The following is a 14,278-nucleotide window of genomic DNA, read 5'->3' on the forward strand; positions in this document are numbered from 1 at the left end:
TTGCTTAGGAGGAAGTCATCTACTCCACATTAGGGCCTGTGATATACTACAACTAATTCAATATATTTCTGTTTTCATTCCAGCTTGCAACGCACCGGTTCATATGTCCCCGAATCATGTGTATGTGTTTCAACAAGTCGTATGGTTAAGGTACTTTTCGTGTACAAGATAACCACGCCTCTACTACGGTTTGATCTGTCAATCCTACGGGATAAAAACCAGTCAACTGACTCTCATTATCAGACACTTCTGACGTTAACTATGTTTCTGAGACAGCAATGATATCCGGGTTTTCTATATGCACCACTTTCTTGAGTTCCGCCATTTTATTGGTACGCTGCGAGCATTTGTTCAGCACACTTCTAATTCTGTGGAGAAATTTAGCTTACCACCCATAGTGGTTTGGAGATCGTTTTACTCCGAACTTTTGCGTTTTGAAAACCTTCAAGTATGAGGTTTCTTTCACCATTTCAGCTGCGCCCATTTATTTATACTTCTGTAGTTCGTCTCTTAATGCGGTCAACCAGTTTGAGATCCTCACGGACATATATTAGGGATCATATCAGTTTGTGTGATTTTCCTAGTGAAGATGCCACAGGTATTTGGAAGTTGACAACGCTTTAACCAGTAACACCTTCTAATATGAATTGTACCCACAAAGTGAAATCAAAAGACAGAAGCGAGGAGGTTCAAAGATATATTTGATAGGTTATCAATATATCGAGTATCGACTGATCTAGACTGGCTAGCGATTGCATGGGATGTTGAGCATGGTGTTCTCACTCGTGATCTGGTGCGGATGCATGACCGAGCGCCTTCAGCTAGGTGAGTCTACTAAAACCAATGTGGTCAGCATCCAATGTCGACGACTTACAGAGCTATTTATTTTGGAGACTTGTTTACCTCTACACTAGTATCAGGTTTATTTCTCCGGCTGACGCAAAGCTAACCTTCAAGAGGTGGCTTTTCTGAGTACTTTTAGAATCCACCTTTGTCCTATTCTATAGGGCTTACGGATGCTGAAAGATAAACTCAACGAGGAAAATGAAATACCAGAGCCCTTAGTTTAATTGTATCTCTGTAGGAAAAGTACAGATGTGGAACTTCTCTAAAGAAAAGCGGTGCTCTTGGGGATTTCTCTAACTGAAATAAATTCAATTAAAGCATAATCAGTAGCCTTGGTGCGTAATACAACGATCACTACTATAAAATATACTCAGAGGATAAACACCAATATCCTCCATATACAGCACGCGAAATTGTCTTAAATTATTGATTTATATAAATTGACCGGAGTACAAATGAATACGTAAATGAATTATGTGATTACATATCTGTTATAAAGGTTTAAAATTGTCATCACAACATAACACAAACAATAGTAAATATTACACTTCTTGTACTAAATGACAGTAGCGAGAATATCAGGTAATTATCAAAACTCAGTGGATTAATTGGAAGCTTTCTCTCAGCCGAAAGTACATGATTAGAACCATTCACATTCCCTCGGATGCGGAGATGTTGCACTAACATGTAAGACGTGAAAATAACAACTAAACTCATTGCAATTTGATAAACAGATTAGTTTCAGTCCAAGATCACTAGACTTTTGCTGACATAATGGACTATAATCATAAGGTTTTCTATAGGATCTAATTATTTATTCATATCAAGTAAACTGTCGTCAAATTTGTTTACGTTTAATTAGAAAAAAATAGTGTGCGTCATAAGTTCTATCTAGAGAAATATAACATGATAGAATGAAAATAGACAGGCTTATTTGATTTGTGAAAAATGTGGAGCAAAACCTTAGTGCGCAGTTCATCATTTTGGCCGGTTCACTCAATATACTAAATAATTGCCATCCAGTTATTATGAGCAGAGATGGATGGTGGTTAGGAGTGGAATCCAGGATGCGTGTTTCCTCCGAATTGAGACTCGTCAGTCGGATATCCCTGTGCGGATTGTCTCGATATTGCTGGTTTCAATTTCCGGAGGGAACATCAATTCTGGGATGCAGATAATTACAAATGATGAGTCTCAAATAGGAGGAAACACGCATCCTGGATTCCACTACTAGTCAACATTCATCTTTGCTTAGAAAACGTTTGCAGTTGAAAATATGATCAATCTGTAAGTGTAGGGATTTATTCAAGGAGATCGTGTCAGCAAAACAAATTAATTCAATCGTAGACATCAACAAATATTTAACTTATGGTATTAAACAACATTGTTTTGAAAGTTGAGAATATCAACTCGTTATCCAGTTGAAAAAATAAACTTAATAGAAATTTTATGTAAACATGAGATAAACTAATATTTACAAAGTATGCAGATATCAGGTGTTTGGTTGACATTATTTAAGTCAATAAATATTTAGTTAATCAATAAACTCTCAGTTGTTTCTAGCCTACGTACCACTGTGTTTTCTACTTTACTTGAAATATATATTTGTTATTATTTATCCATGATAGTACATTTTAGTTACTATGACAGCAAAACTGATTAGTAAAATATTATAATGACTGAATTAGTAAGCAAATAATTTGCCAAATGGCACTAAACCTAATGTGGATCATGATATCGAAATTACTAAACTTATACAAAATACCCAACACTGAATGATTATTTACTTACGCCTGTTGCTTCTCGTGAAGAAGCATGGGCCGCTCACCAGCACTCTCCATCCAACCCTGTCCTGGGTAATCCTTTCCACCTCATTCCAGTTGTTATTCATCCTTTTCATATCTGCTTCTATTTCTCGACGTAATGTGTTCTTTGACCTTCTTCTTTTCCGCCATCCTTCAGGATTCCAAGTTACAGCTTGCCTCGTGATGCAGTTTGACGATTTGCGTAATGTATGTCCTATCCATTTCCATCGTCTTTTCCTAATTTCCTCTTCAGCTGGAAGTTGGTTTGTTCTCTCCCACAGAAGGCTATTGCTGATGGTATCCGGCCAATGGATGTTGAGTATCTTGCGTAGACAGCTATTTATAAATACTTGTACTTTCTTGATTGTGGTTGTTGTAGTTCTCCAAGTTTCAGCTCCGTACAGTAGAACGAACTTCATGTTTGTATTGAAGATTCTCACTTTGATATTGATTGATATACAGTTGTTTTGAGTTCCATATGTTCTTCAATTGAAGGAATGCTGTCCTTGCTTCGCCAATCCTCTCCTTCACGTCCGCATCTGAACCTCCGTGTTCATCAATGATGCTTCTCAGGTATGTGAAGGATTCTACATCTTCCAGAGTTTCACCATCAATTGTGATTGGATTGCTGTTTTCCGTTTTGAATTTGAGGACCTTGGTTTTCCCCTTGTGTATACTGAAGCCTACTGATGCAGAGACTGCTGCTACACTGGCTGTCTTTATCTGCATTTCTTCGTGTGTATGCGATAAGTGGGCTAGGTCATCTACGAAGTCCAAATCGTCTAACTGGTTCTGAGCTGTCCATTGTATGCTGTGTTTTCTCTCAGATGTCGAGGTCTTCATAATCCAGTCGATCACCAGAAGAAAGAGGAAGGGAGAGAGTAGGCGGTCTCGTCTGACTCCGGTCCTTTATTGGAGTGTGTCTGTCAGCTGTCCTCCATGCACGACCTTGAACTGTAGTCCATCGTGTGAGTTCCGGATAATATTGACAGTCTTCTCAGGAACTCCGTAGTGTCGAACAAGTTTCCATAATGTCCTCCTATCTACACTGTCAAACGTCTTTTCATAATCAATGAAGTTGATGCGCAGTGTTGAGTTCCACTCAACTGGTTGTTCGACGATGATCCGTAGTGTTGCAATTTGGTCTGTGCATGACCGATCCTTACGGAATCCAGCTTGTTGATCTCGAAGTTGAGCGTCTACTGCGTCTTTCATCCAGCTCAGCAATACTCTGTTGATGACTTTCCTTGATACTGACAGTAGTGTGATGCCGCTGTAGTTCTCACATTTGCTCAGATCTCCTTTCTTTGGAATCTTCATGAGGTGTCTCTCTTTCCAGTCTGTCGACACTTGTTCTTCCTCCCAAATCTTCTTGAACAGAAGGTGAAGCATGTTTGTAGTTACTTTGATATCTGACTTCAGTGCTTCAGCTGGTATGTTGTCGGGTCATGCTGATTTCCCGTTCTTGATTTGTCTGATGGCCTTTCTGATTTCTTCCGTCGTTGGTGGATTGACATCTATAGGAAGATCTGTGTGTGCTGCTTCGATGTCCGGTGGATTCATTGGAGCCGGCCTATTCAGGAGTTCCTCGAAGTATTCTACTCATCTGTTCCACTGTTGTTGAACTTCAGTGATTAGTCTGTCTTCTTGGTCTTTGACCGGTCTCTCTGCTTTACTGTATTTCCCTGCTAGTTACTTCGTTGTATCGTAAAGCTGTTTCATATTTCTTTCTCTAGCAGCTTTTTCTGCCGTTGTTGCTAATTCTTCCACGTATTTTTTCCTGTCGACTCGAATGCTCATCTTCACTTGCTTGTATGCTTCTATGTATTCAGCTCATGCTTGGACTTTCTCTGCTCGTGTTTGGCTGTTGTTAATTGCTGTCTTCTTGTTCTTCCTTTCTGTGATCTTGTCCAGTGTTTCTATAGAAATTCATTCCTTATGATGATGCTTCTTAAGGCCCAAAACCTCTCGACAAGTTGAAGTTAGTGCTTCTTTGATATCTTTCCACTTGTCCTCCATAGCAGTTTCTTCTTCCTTCAGTAGATCCTGTAAGGCTTGGAATCTGTTGTTGAGAGCTATCTTGAAGGCAGTATTAAACCTTTGTAATGCTGTTTGTCCACTTGTCCAGTTTTTCTTTAGCTTCAGTTTTAAATTGGCTACAACTAGGTGGTGATCTGAAGCTGTGTCAGCTCCTCTCCTGGTTCTCACATCTTCCATTGTCCTTCGGAATTTCTTATTGATGCAAATATGATCTATCTGGTTCTCTGTAGTGTGGTCCGGTGAGATCCATGTAGCCTTGTGTATACGTTTGTGTGGAAATATTGTGCCTCCTATGACCAATTTGTTGAATGCACACAGATTTGCAAATCTTTCTCCATTTTCGTTTTCCTCTCCCAGTCAATCCATGTCGTCCCACGATATCTTCATATCCGGTGTTGTCTATTCCGACTTTGGCGTTTAGATCTCCCATTAGAATGGTGAGGTCCTTTCTTGGGCATTTCTCTATGATTGACTGCAGCCGCTCGTAGAATTGATCTTTAATGTCGTCGTTGCTATCATTGGTGGGTGCATAACATTGGATAATATTCATTGTGATCCCCTCCTTCTTTGTTTTGAATGATGCTTTGATGATTCTGGATCCGTGAGATTCCCATCCTACAAGTGCATTTCGTGCTACTTTGGACAGCATTAGAGCAACTCCCTGAGTGTGTGGAGCATTGTCCTCTTCGTGACTGGAGTATAGTAGCATCTCTCCCGTATTAAGCCTTTTCTGTCCAGCTTGGGTCCAGTGGGTTTCGCTGATTCCCAGTACTGCCAAGTTGTATCTCCTCATTTCCGTTGCTATTTGACTGATTTTCTCGGTCTCCCACATTGTTCGGACGTTCCATGTACCTATGAAAGTTGTTGCTTTGGTTGTTAGAATGGGCATAGGCCTCGTGGCTTCCGAAGGAACTCGGCTTTCACCGTGAGGCGTCATAATTCTTCTAAATGAAGACCTCCTAACTCCCAGGACCGAGTTTAAATGGTTTGAAATAATTTTTCTGGTTAGCGTTTTTATAGCGAGTTAATGTTCTACGGGATGGGGTAGCTAACCCCATGTTGAACCCTCCTCCTTTACACGTGCGTGGCACCGGCAGTGACTCTATAAGAGCTACAGTCGGAGTTAACACTGAATGATAGTAAGGTTAAATTGATAGGCATCAATAGGCTAATACAAAATCAGAGGGGGCAGTAATTGATGAAGTTAATGTATTTGAACAAATGTGACTGATAAATTATCCCAACTGAAAATTTGTAGAAAAACTGTAAATAATGCTGAAGTATAAAATACATAATCAGAGGAGTTATAATCTTAACGTATAGAGTAATTTATAGAATAAACGTCGTTATAATCATGAATGTTGTAAGGACAAAGTTTTAAATAAGATGATAATGTTATGTAGTGAATGTAGCTATGTACATTTCAATGTCGTTGTAATTACATCCTCATTTGAGTATCAAAGTAATAGATGTTAAATCTCTCTCAAAGATGGTAAGAGAAACCGTAAGCAGTGGATTTCAATCCGTGTCTGATGTGAGACATATATCCACTGCAGTCATTGGATGAATGATCATTGATCGATTTCGGTTAGGCATTAACACTGTTTGGCTTCTCATTCACCTTTGTTCACAGCAATTACAGGTCACCATCATTGTTTCTTAAAACTGAATGCGGTTAAGTGATTGTATATGGGGTATGATATCCTAAAGTAAACTATTATTAATAACAGAAGTGAGTATAGGGTTGTAAAGTCACATTGCTTCATCCAATCCTCAGATTTATTCTTTTAGAATAGCTTGTTTTAGCAAATCGAAAAATCTATCTGCCTGATTATTATGCCGAGAGTGATATGGTGGGGAACAGAAATAGTCACTGTACTTAAGCTTCAAGTTTTAGGATTCAGTAATTCATCCGTAAGAAGACTGAGAACTCAACGTCACAAGAAGTAAAATCAATAGTGTAGTGAAATGCAATTGTTGTCTGCTTGCAGAACTCATTTGATTATTATAAGAAAGAAAGATAGAGAGAAGAAAACAAAAGCTGAGATTTACTTCTCAGATAAATTTCAATTTCAGTTTCAGTTTCAGTTTGGGAATGACAGGAGGCTCGATAGCTTTTGTTAGTCCTGGCAATGGTGGTCCTTCAGTTGATCCAACCTTCTTTTGTAAGAGTCGACGGATGGAGCGTCAACCACGTGCTGAGGTAGTGAATTCCACTCGTTGATGATTCGATGGGAAGGTCGATAGTCAGCTGACAAGTAATTTGTTCTCGGCTTATGAACATTTTTGGAGTGTCCTCGTAAATTCTTTGTTTTGGAAGACAAGAAATATGAAGGCATGTCAGGTGCAAATTCATCACTAAGCAATTTGAAAACTGTAATCAAGTCGCCTCTAGTTCTGCGATATGACAACGGGAAAAGGTTCAGCTTGACCAGTCGAGATTCATACTGAAGCTTCGCTATTCCGGTAATCAGCTTAGTCGCCGTTCTCTGAAACTTTTCCAGAAGCTCACTGTCTTTTTTAAGCAGGGGCTAGCCGCTTGTATGCATTACTGAAGTTTAGGACGAACGAACACTGTATACAAAGTCAGAAACGTTTTTGCGTCGACATGACTAAAAGCTCTACGTATTGACCATAACGTTCTAAAACGTTTGACGGCTTTTGCACGGCAGTGTGCAGTGGTCTTTAAGCCTTGGCTAACGATGACTCCTAAGTCATTATATGTCTGGACGACAGGTAGCTCAGTGTTATTCATCGTGTATGTATCTGTGCCTTGATGACCGATATGCATCACAACACACTTGGAAGTATTTATCGGCAACTGCCATGTGTGAGACCATTCAGATAACTTCTTCAGGTCATTTTGAAGTTCTAAGCTATCACTCTTACATCGTATCGTTCTCCATATCTTGACATCGTCAGCATATAGCAAGACCGATGATGATAGGAGACAAGGAAGGTCATTTACATACAAGAGGAATAGCACTGGCCCCAAAACTGTACCCTGGGGCACTCCACTAAGCACAGTTCCCCAGCTAGATAACTTTGAGTTCACCCTTACTCTTTGTTGACGCCCAACTAAAAAGTCTTTTATCCACATCAATAAATTGCCTCCAATCCCGACTTTTCTTAACTTATATAACAACCGGTTGTGCGAAACTTTGTCAAAAGCTTTGCTGAAATCAATGAAGGCTACGTCTACAGGTAGCTTTTGGTCCTTAAGGGCGCACCAGCTTTCACGAGCCACTAATAAGTTAGTGAGACAAGAACAACCTATTCTGAAGCCGTGCTGCTTCTCCGAGAGGATCCGGTTTTTATCGAGATACTTAAACAGCTCCTTCCGAATAATCTTTTCTATGATTTTAACAACCACACTAGTTAGACTGACGGGGCGGTAGTTCTCAGGTTTGTGTTTCGTACCTGTTTTGAAGACAGGACTTACTATGGCGTTTTTCCAGTCTTTTGGTAAACGACCTTGCGTAACGGATAGGTTAAAGCATGTACTTAAAGAGCTTGCAACGAAGTTAGATAATTCCTTCAGTAGCCTAGGATGTAATTCATCGGGCCCCGTGGATTTACCTATGTCAAGCTTATTTAGCAGACCAAAGACATCGAGTTCTTTAATGGCCACGCTATCCAGTGTATGTATGGGGGGATCTGTATATGCTGACGGGAAGGGCGCTTCTATGGTATATACGTTGCTAAAGTAGTTCGAGAACACTTGAGCCTTACTAAAGTCGTCCTCCACTAATGATGAAGCAGTGCTGTCTCCCCATAGAGCAGGAATATTTCCTATTCTCCTTGTCCTTTGGTTTATATAGGAATACAAGCGTTTAGGACATTCTATGGATTCCTTAACAATCTTTTGTTCGTACAATTTTCTAGACCTACGGAGGGTCGAGGCACAAGTATTCCGAGCCTTTCGATACTGAGATTTTGACTCATCAGTCCCCAGTGACCTAAGTCTATCCCACATTTTCCTTTTCTTACGGAGAAGGATACGGACCTCCCTACTGAGCCATGGTGGTGAGTTTTTCGGCCCCTTTGGTATAGTCCAAGGGATGTGAGGTGTGGTAACTTTTAAGTATGAATTTCGAAATGCGTCCCAGGCCGTTTCAATGGAGGACTCCGGGTCTATTCTCCAATCTGTTAACGATGCTGAGTGCTTGATATCTGGTATGTTTGCTTTCCAGACGTTGGGTCTGGACTGGACTGACGCGTGCTCGTGACTGGCAGTTATATGGAAGTCGAAAGTTATAACTGCGTGGTCACTTTTACCTAGGGGTGGCATATGATGGAGGTTCGCAACATCATCCTCATAGTGAGTCAGTATAAGATCTAATAAGGATGATTCAGTGTCCGGATCGTACCTTGTCTCTTCTTTCACATGTTGCACTAGAGCACATGTGATAACCCCATCAACTGGTTCCTGCTCGAAAGAATCTTCCGACGATTTAGTTCGCAGATTTTCCCAGTCTACCATAGGTGCATTGAAGTCCCCTAGGATTAGACATCGACCACTTTGGGGCCAAGTATTGAGACTGCTTAACAGGATTTCATTTGTCTCACAGCTTGGACTGCGATAGACCAAACCAATCAGCAGCTCTTGTCCCCTGCATTTCAAGCGGCAACTAACTAATTCACACGTCCCACTCTCATGGGATACACTATCGATAATGGCAAATGGGATAGCATTCCTAATGAATAGAGCTACTCCCTCTCCTTTGCGCTTTTGTGTTCTGTCGGCCCTTACTAACGTAAAACCCTCGAAATCAAGTTCCATACTATATATAGCCTGTGTCAGCCAGGTTTCTGTTACTGCGATTATGTCTGGCTTTGTAGAGTCAATCTGTACACATAGTTCCGATCGCTTATTAAGTAAGCTTCGTGCATTGGTGTAACAGATCCGAAGCCTGTTTAAGTGCCTTCGTGCTTCATTGAAAATAGATAAAAATGAAGATAACATGGAATAATCAATAAGGTTACACTTCTGTTTGTTCTATTAATAATGAATATTATTTCAAACTGGAAATCAGGGTTATTAGTACTTGAATTAATAGGTGTAAATTATCTATTAGACAAAAATCTAATCTCAAAACATACTCCATGTTCATACAATCTACATTGAAGATATTTTATGACCGAAACTAATTTTCGAAGAATTCCGAATACTGACGTTGAGACAAGAGATAAATTGATTGATAATATTTTTTGTTGAAAGTTTCATCAAACTCAACTATTAAATGTGAAGTTATGAAAACTCTTGAACACTACAATGCCCACCCCCTATAAGAGTGTATGTATAACTTATGAAAAAGTTGGAATAACCATTGTCAATATGGGGTTATTGAGATTATCAAATGATCGATATTATGAACTGATTTAAGTTAAAAAATCACTGAGAACCTCACATGACTGAACTTTACTGGTCACAGTTTCTCACCAAAATTCTGGAATTTTTTTCTCGAAGCTAGTAACTAGTGTGTACATGGTGATCAAGAACTAAAATTATGAAGGTGAAACGGAAATCAGTAATTTGATATGGTTAATTAACGAATATCAACTGTTTTAGATGTATTGGCGAATTGATTTAGATCATAACAAGGTTTTTGATCTGGTTCCTGGTGAACAACTCAGTGTATTATCTCCATATTTGCTATAATACCCAATACCTATGCAGTGTGTTTTAAATATAATTCAAGACTGCTATCACATTATAGCTACTCTCCTACAGTCAATTTCGATTGTGGTTAGATTTTTTTGAGCCGTTTTATTAACTTATTCAGAAGACAATGTTATTCGAACAGTAACAATTCACCTATTTCTTTGTCCTATTATGACCACATGCGACAACCTATGCACACATCTCTCTCTAACCAAAATGTTGATAGTTTAAATATCATTGGATGAGTCATTTACTTTCCCGTGTATATGTGTACTTAAATCCTATGAATAGCCTTTGCTTAGCCTCGCTTCGCCTTGATTCGATTTGATTATAAATTCCTGTCTGTATTCGCTCACACACACATTAGCATCTCTGCTTCGAATTCACTCGATGTGCTTGTAACTTTGCTATCTATGCTATCCGCTAATAAACTGTAGTCACCACTTCTTATTGCCTTCTGATTTCAAACACCTTTGGAATTTATATAATAACGCTTATCAATGTGATTGATTAAGTAAGCAAAGCCAATACAGAATTGGTGACCCCAACTTGCGAACACAAAGGAATTTTCGATGGTACAATCTGGTTTCAAAAATCCAACTCACTTGGTCTTGATTCGAATCATTATCTGGATTATAATTATAGTTGCGAATTTATTATATCATTATATTCATTACACGAACGTTATTTCATAAACATTATTGGATATAACAATGATGTTTTACAAACAATTGATATACTGGTGCAATTTAATAAGTCTGTTCTATGTTTTAAATTGTACCATTTGTTATTATCATTGTTGGTATCGGTCCATTTCTCTTTTTTACATTTACATTATTCATGTACTATCTATTTTCTATGAACATGTCTTCCGAAAATACTGTGTCAAGTTTACCGTAAACGCTGTCCGTGAAGACTCCTAATCTCTCTATTCCCTCTTTTAATATCACTGACCCACAACTGTGGTTTATTAGACTCGAAAACTATTTTCTGTCTAACCGCATTATCTTACAATGAACAAAATTTGGCCATGCAAGCACACTCCTCCCAGACAAAGAGGCGGATAGCGTACGAGAAGCGTTAGCTAAACTGGACCCCGAGAGGCCATACGACGTATTAAAGCAAGCTGTAATTAACACTGCCTCTCTAACTGACCAATAAGCTGTTGATCAGCTTCTTACTCAAGTAGAAATGGGAGATATGACTTCGTCACTGCTAAAAAATATATGAAAATTCTGTTGTGTGATAGGGAGTAGACAACCGTATGTTTTATCATCTGTGGCTTTGCCATCTCCCATTGAATGCACAACAGATCCTAGCCGTCGGAGATACCGATACCGACATAGAAATATGGCAAAAATAACCGATAGGATATACGAAAGAACTAAGCAAATAAGACCTCAGTCACACAGCACGACGGTAAATGATAGGATCAATACGCTTCAGAAAGAGACAAGTGTTTTGTGCCTCAGACTGACATAATTAACACAGAATGAAAGGCCACGAAGATGGTTGCAAGATAGCTCGCACGGCAGAAACCGATCATTTTTCAGAAGACGTCTAACTCCATCGATATGCTGGTATCATCAAATATATGGCTATAGAACAAGGAAGTGTATACGACCTTGTAGGTTTAACATAACAGGGAAACGATCTCCACGATGATCCATGGCGATGTCATCGGCGAACACAATCCCTACAAACAACCGCCTGCTTTATATACAAGACCGAACAATGGGTGCTTTATTCTTAGTCAATACTGGGGCAGAAATCAGCGTTGTACCTCCTGTAAGCGATGAAAGAAGAGACGTTAATACGTCACTTGTTCTAAAAGCGGCGAACAAATCGGATATTAAAACACAAGGCAAAGGGAAGTTGTTCGTGGATTTTGAACGAGGAGCTTCTTATCGCTGTGATTTTATTATAGAAGATGTGTCAGTGCCCATAATATGCACTGATTTCCTAGGGAACTACGATCTTCTAGTTGACTCACGACAGCACACAACGAAAGTCGAAGCTATCCGAGACCATTCGTTACCCGACTGGCGGAAGAAGTTACGACGATTTCTTGGCTTAATGAATTATTATGGATGGTTTATCGAGAATTTCGCGGCAATAATGAAAGTATTGAGTGATGCATTGCGTGGACATGCCTGGACATTCCGTATATCAATGGAGGCGATAAAGGTACTCGAAAACGCCAAGAAGGCACTTAACAAAGAAACTATGCTCAGCTCGGTGGCGCAAAAGTGATATATGATATGTCGACAGGCCGACAGCGATCATTCATCCCAAAACCATTTCGACGGCAGGTATTTGGAAGTATGCACAATATATCGCATCCAGGAACAGAAGCCATGGTGAAGCTGATCAGTGGACACTTCGTAGTGAGTAATTGGACACAGATATGTATGGAGGGTCAAAAAGTCAAGGTTCACTATCACACCAGCTTCGCAGTGGATTCTCTCTCTCGCACTAGAGTCGAACATATACACATCAGTATGGTTGGACCGCTACCGGCTTCATATGGATAAAACTATATTTTCACATGCATCGATAGATAAACGCGACGGTCTGTAGCGGTACCGATAAAAGACACATCATTCGAATCCGTAGCCAAAGCCCTAGTCGAAAATTGGACTTCTTACTATGCATGCTAGCATTCATAACAACTGATAACAGAACTCAGTTCGAACGTCGCGTGCTTCAACAACTGATAGAACTCCTAGGAATTAGACGTGTTCACACTACATCCTTTCGTCCGATATCTAGTGTTATGGTTGAACGTTTACACAGGCAGTTAAAGGCATCTCTAACGACCGTCAGTGTTAGCAACAATTGGACAAATAAGCTACCCCTAGTCATGTTAGGTCTAAGAACAACAATTAAACGAGATATTGGGTGCTGTTCAGCTGAGTTGATGTACGGAACTACATTATGTTTACTCGGAGAAATTTTCGATACAGGTAAGAGAGTTCTGAGGGATGTAACCAAATACGTACAGCGACTAAAAGGGCACATGAACTATCTAAAAATAACACTCGCCAGAATACAAGAACACCGAGTGTTTGTGCTGCATTGTATATGTGGTATTTCGATTGGCAAATAAGTCACGTGATAATTAGCCGGACTAAATATTAAAACATGTTTCTTTGACAGGAAGAGTAGGTGAATATACAGGAATAAACCAATGGATTGAATATTGGTAGAGAAATATAGAATGAAGACGATATGTTTTATGAGGAGAGATTTTTGGTTTATGTTAATGATAAATAAATATGTTGATTAGTATCTACAGTTATCGCTATTTTCTTTTTCATTGCTAACACCATGATGGGAGGTTTGGATGTTAGAATTAATTACCTTGTCACTCTGAAATTTCGTTGGTGACGGAGGCGACGATGAAGTAGTTCTTCGACAAAAACATGAAAGACATGGTGCATCTGTACTTTCTAAAGTCTCTGAATAAATGAAATTATCAATTGTCACTAGAATACCACCGAATACTGCCAAACTACCTACAATATACACCTGTATATGTCTATAAGTTAACTGAGGTACACAGAGTTGTATGCATTGAAAGAAGATACCAGTCAAACTGTTGTCAAGCAATGATACAATCCCATGAACAAATGCTGCTGTGTGTACTTGTTTTACACCGATCAATGTTGCGATCACAACCAATGCTCGAACATTATTGATTGTGTTTCCAATGCCTAGAATAACTGCAGCAAAATATAGTGCTACGAGGCTTTCATCGGATGGTTTTAAAGAGTAAGCGATTGTACAAAATACAAGGATAAATAGAACACCGACGACTGAGCCAATCTAAAATTAAAAAGGCATGTACGATTTTTAGTGGAACATGTACACACTCAAGAAGATATAAGTTGTATGTATCTATCATGTGATCATGTTATAA

At 39.3% G+C, this 14,278-nt stretch overlaps 1 protein-coding gene across 1 annotated transcript in view; it reads right to left on the reverse strand.

Moving 5' to 3' along the window:
* Positions 1-14,278, reverse strand: part of MFSD12_4 (Major facilitator super domain-containing protein 12) — a 55,512-nt gene that overhangs the window by 32,738 nt on the left and 8,496 nt on the right. Inside the window, exon 5 of the mRNA XM_051213610.1 lies at positions 13,246-14,184. Within this exon, the coding sequence (XP_051069601.1) occupies positions 13,642-14,184 (543 nt within the window). The 3' untranslated portion in view covers positions 13,246-13,641. Of the gene's footprint in view, positions 14,185-14,278 lie in introns of the transcript that reaches the window.

The sequence above is a fragment of the Schistosoma haematobium genome, chromosome 3 (assembly GCF_000699445.3).
Source record: "Schistosoma haematobium chromosome 3, whole genome shotgun sequence".
Taxonomy (NCBI): Eukaryota; Metazoa; Platyhelminthes; class Trematoda; order Strigeidida; family Schistosomatidae; genus Schistosoma; species Schistosoma haematobium.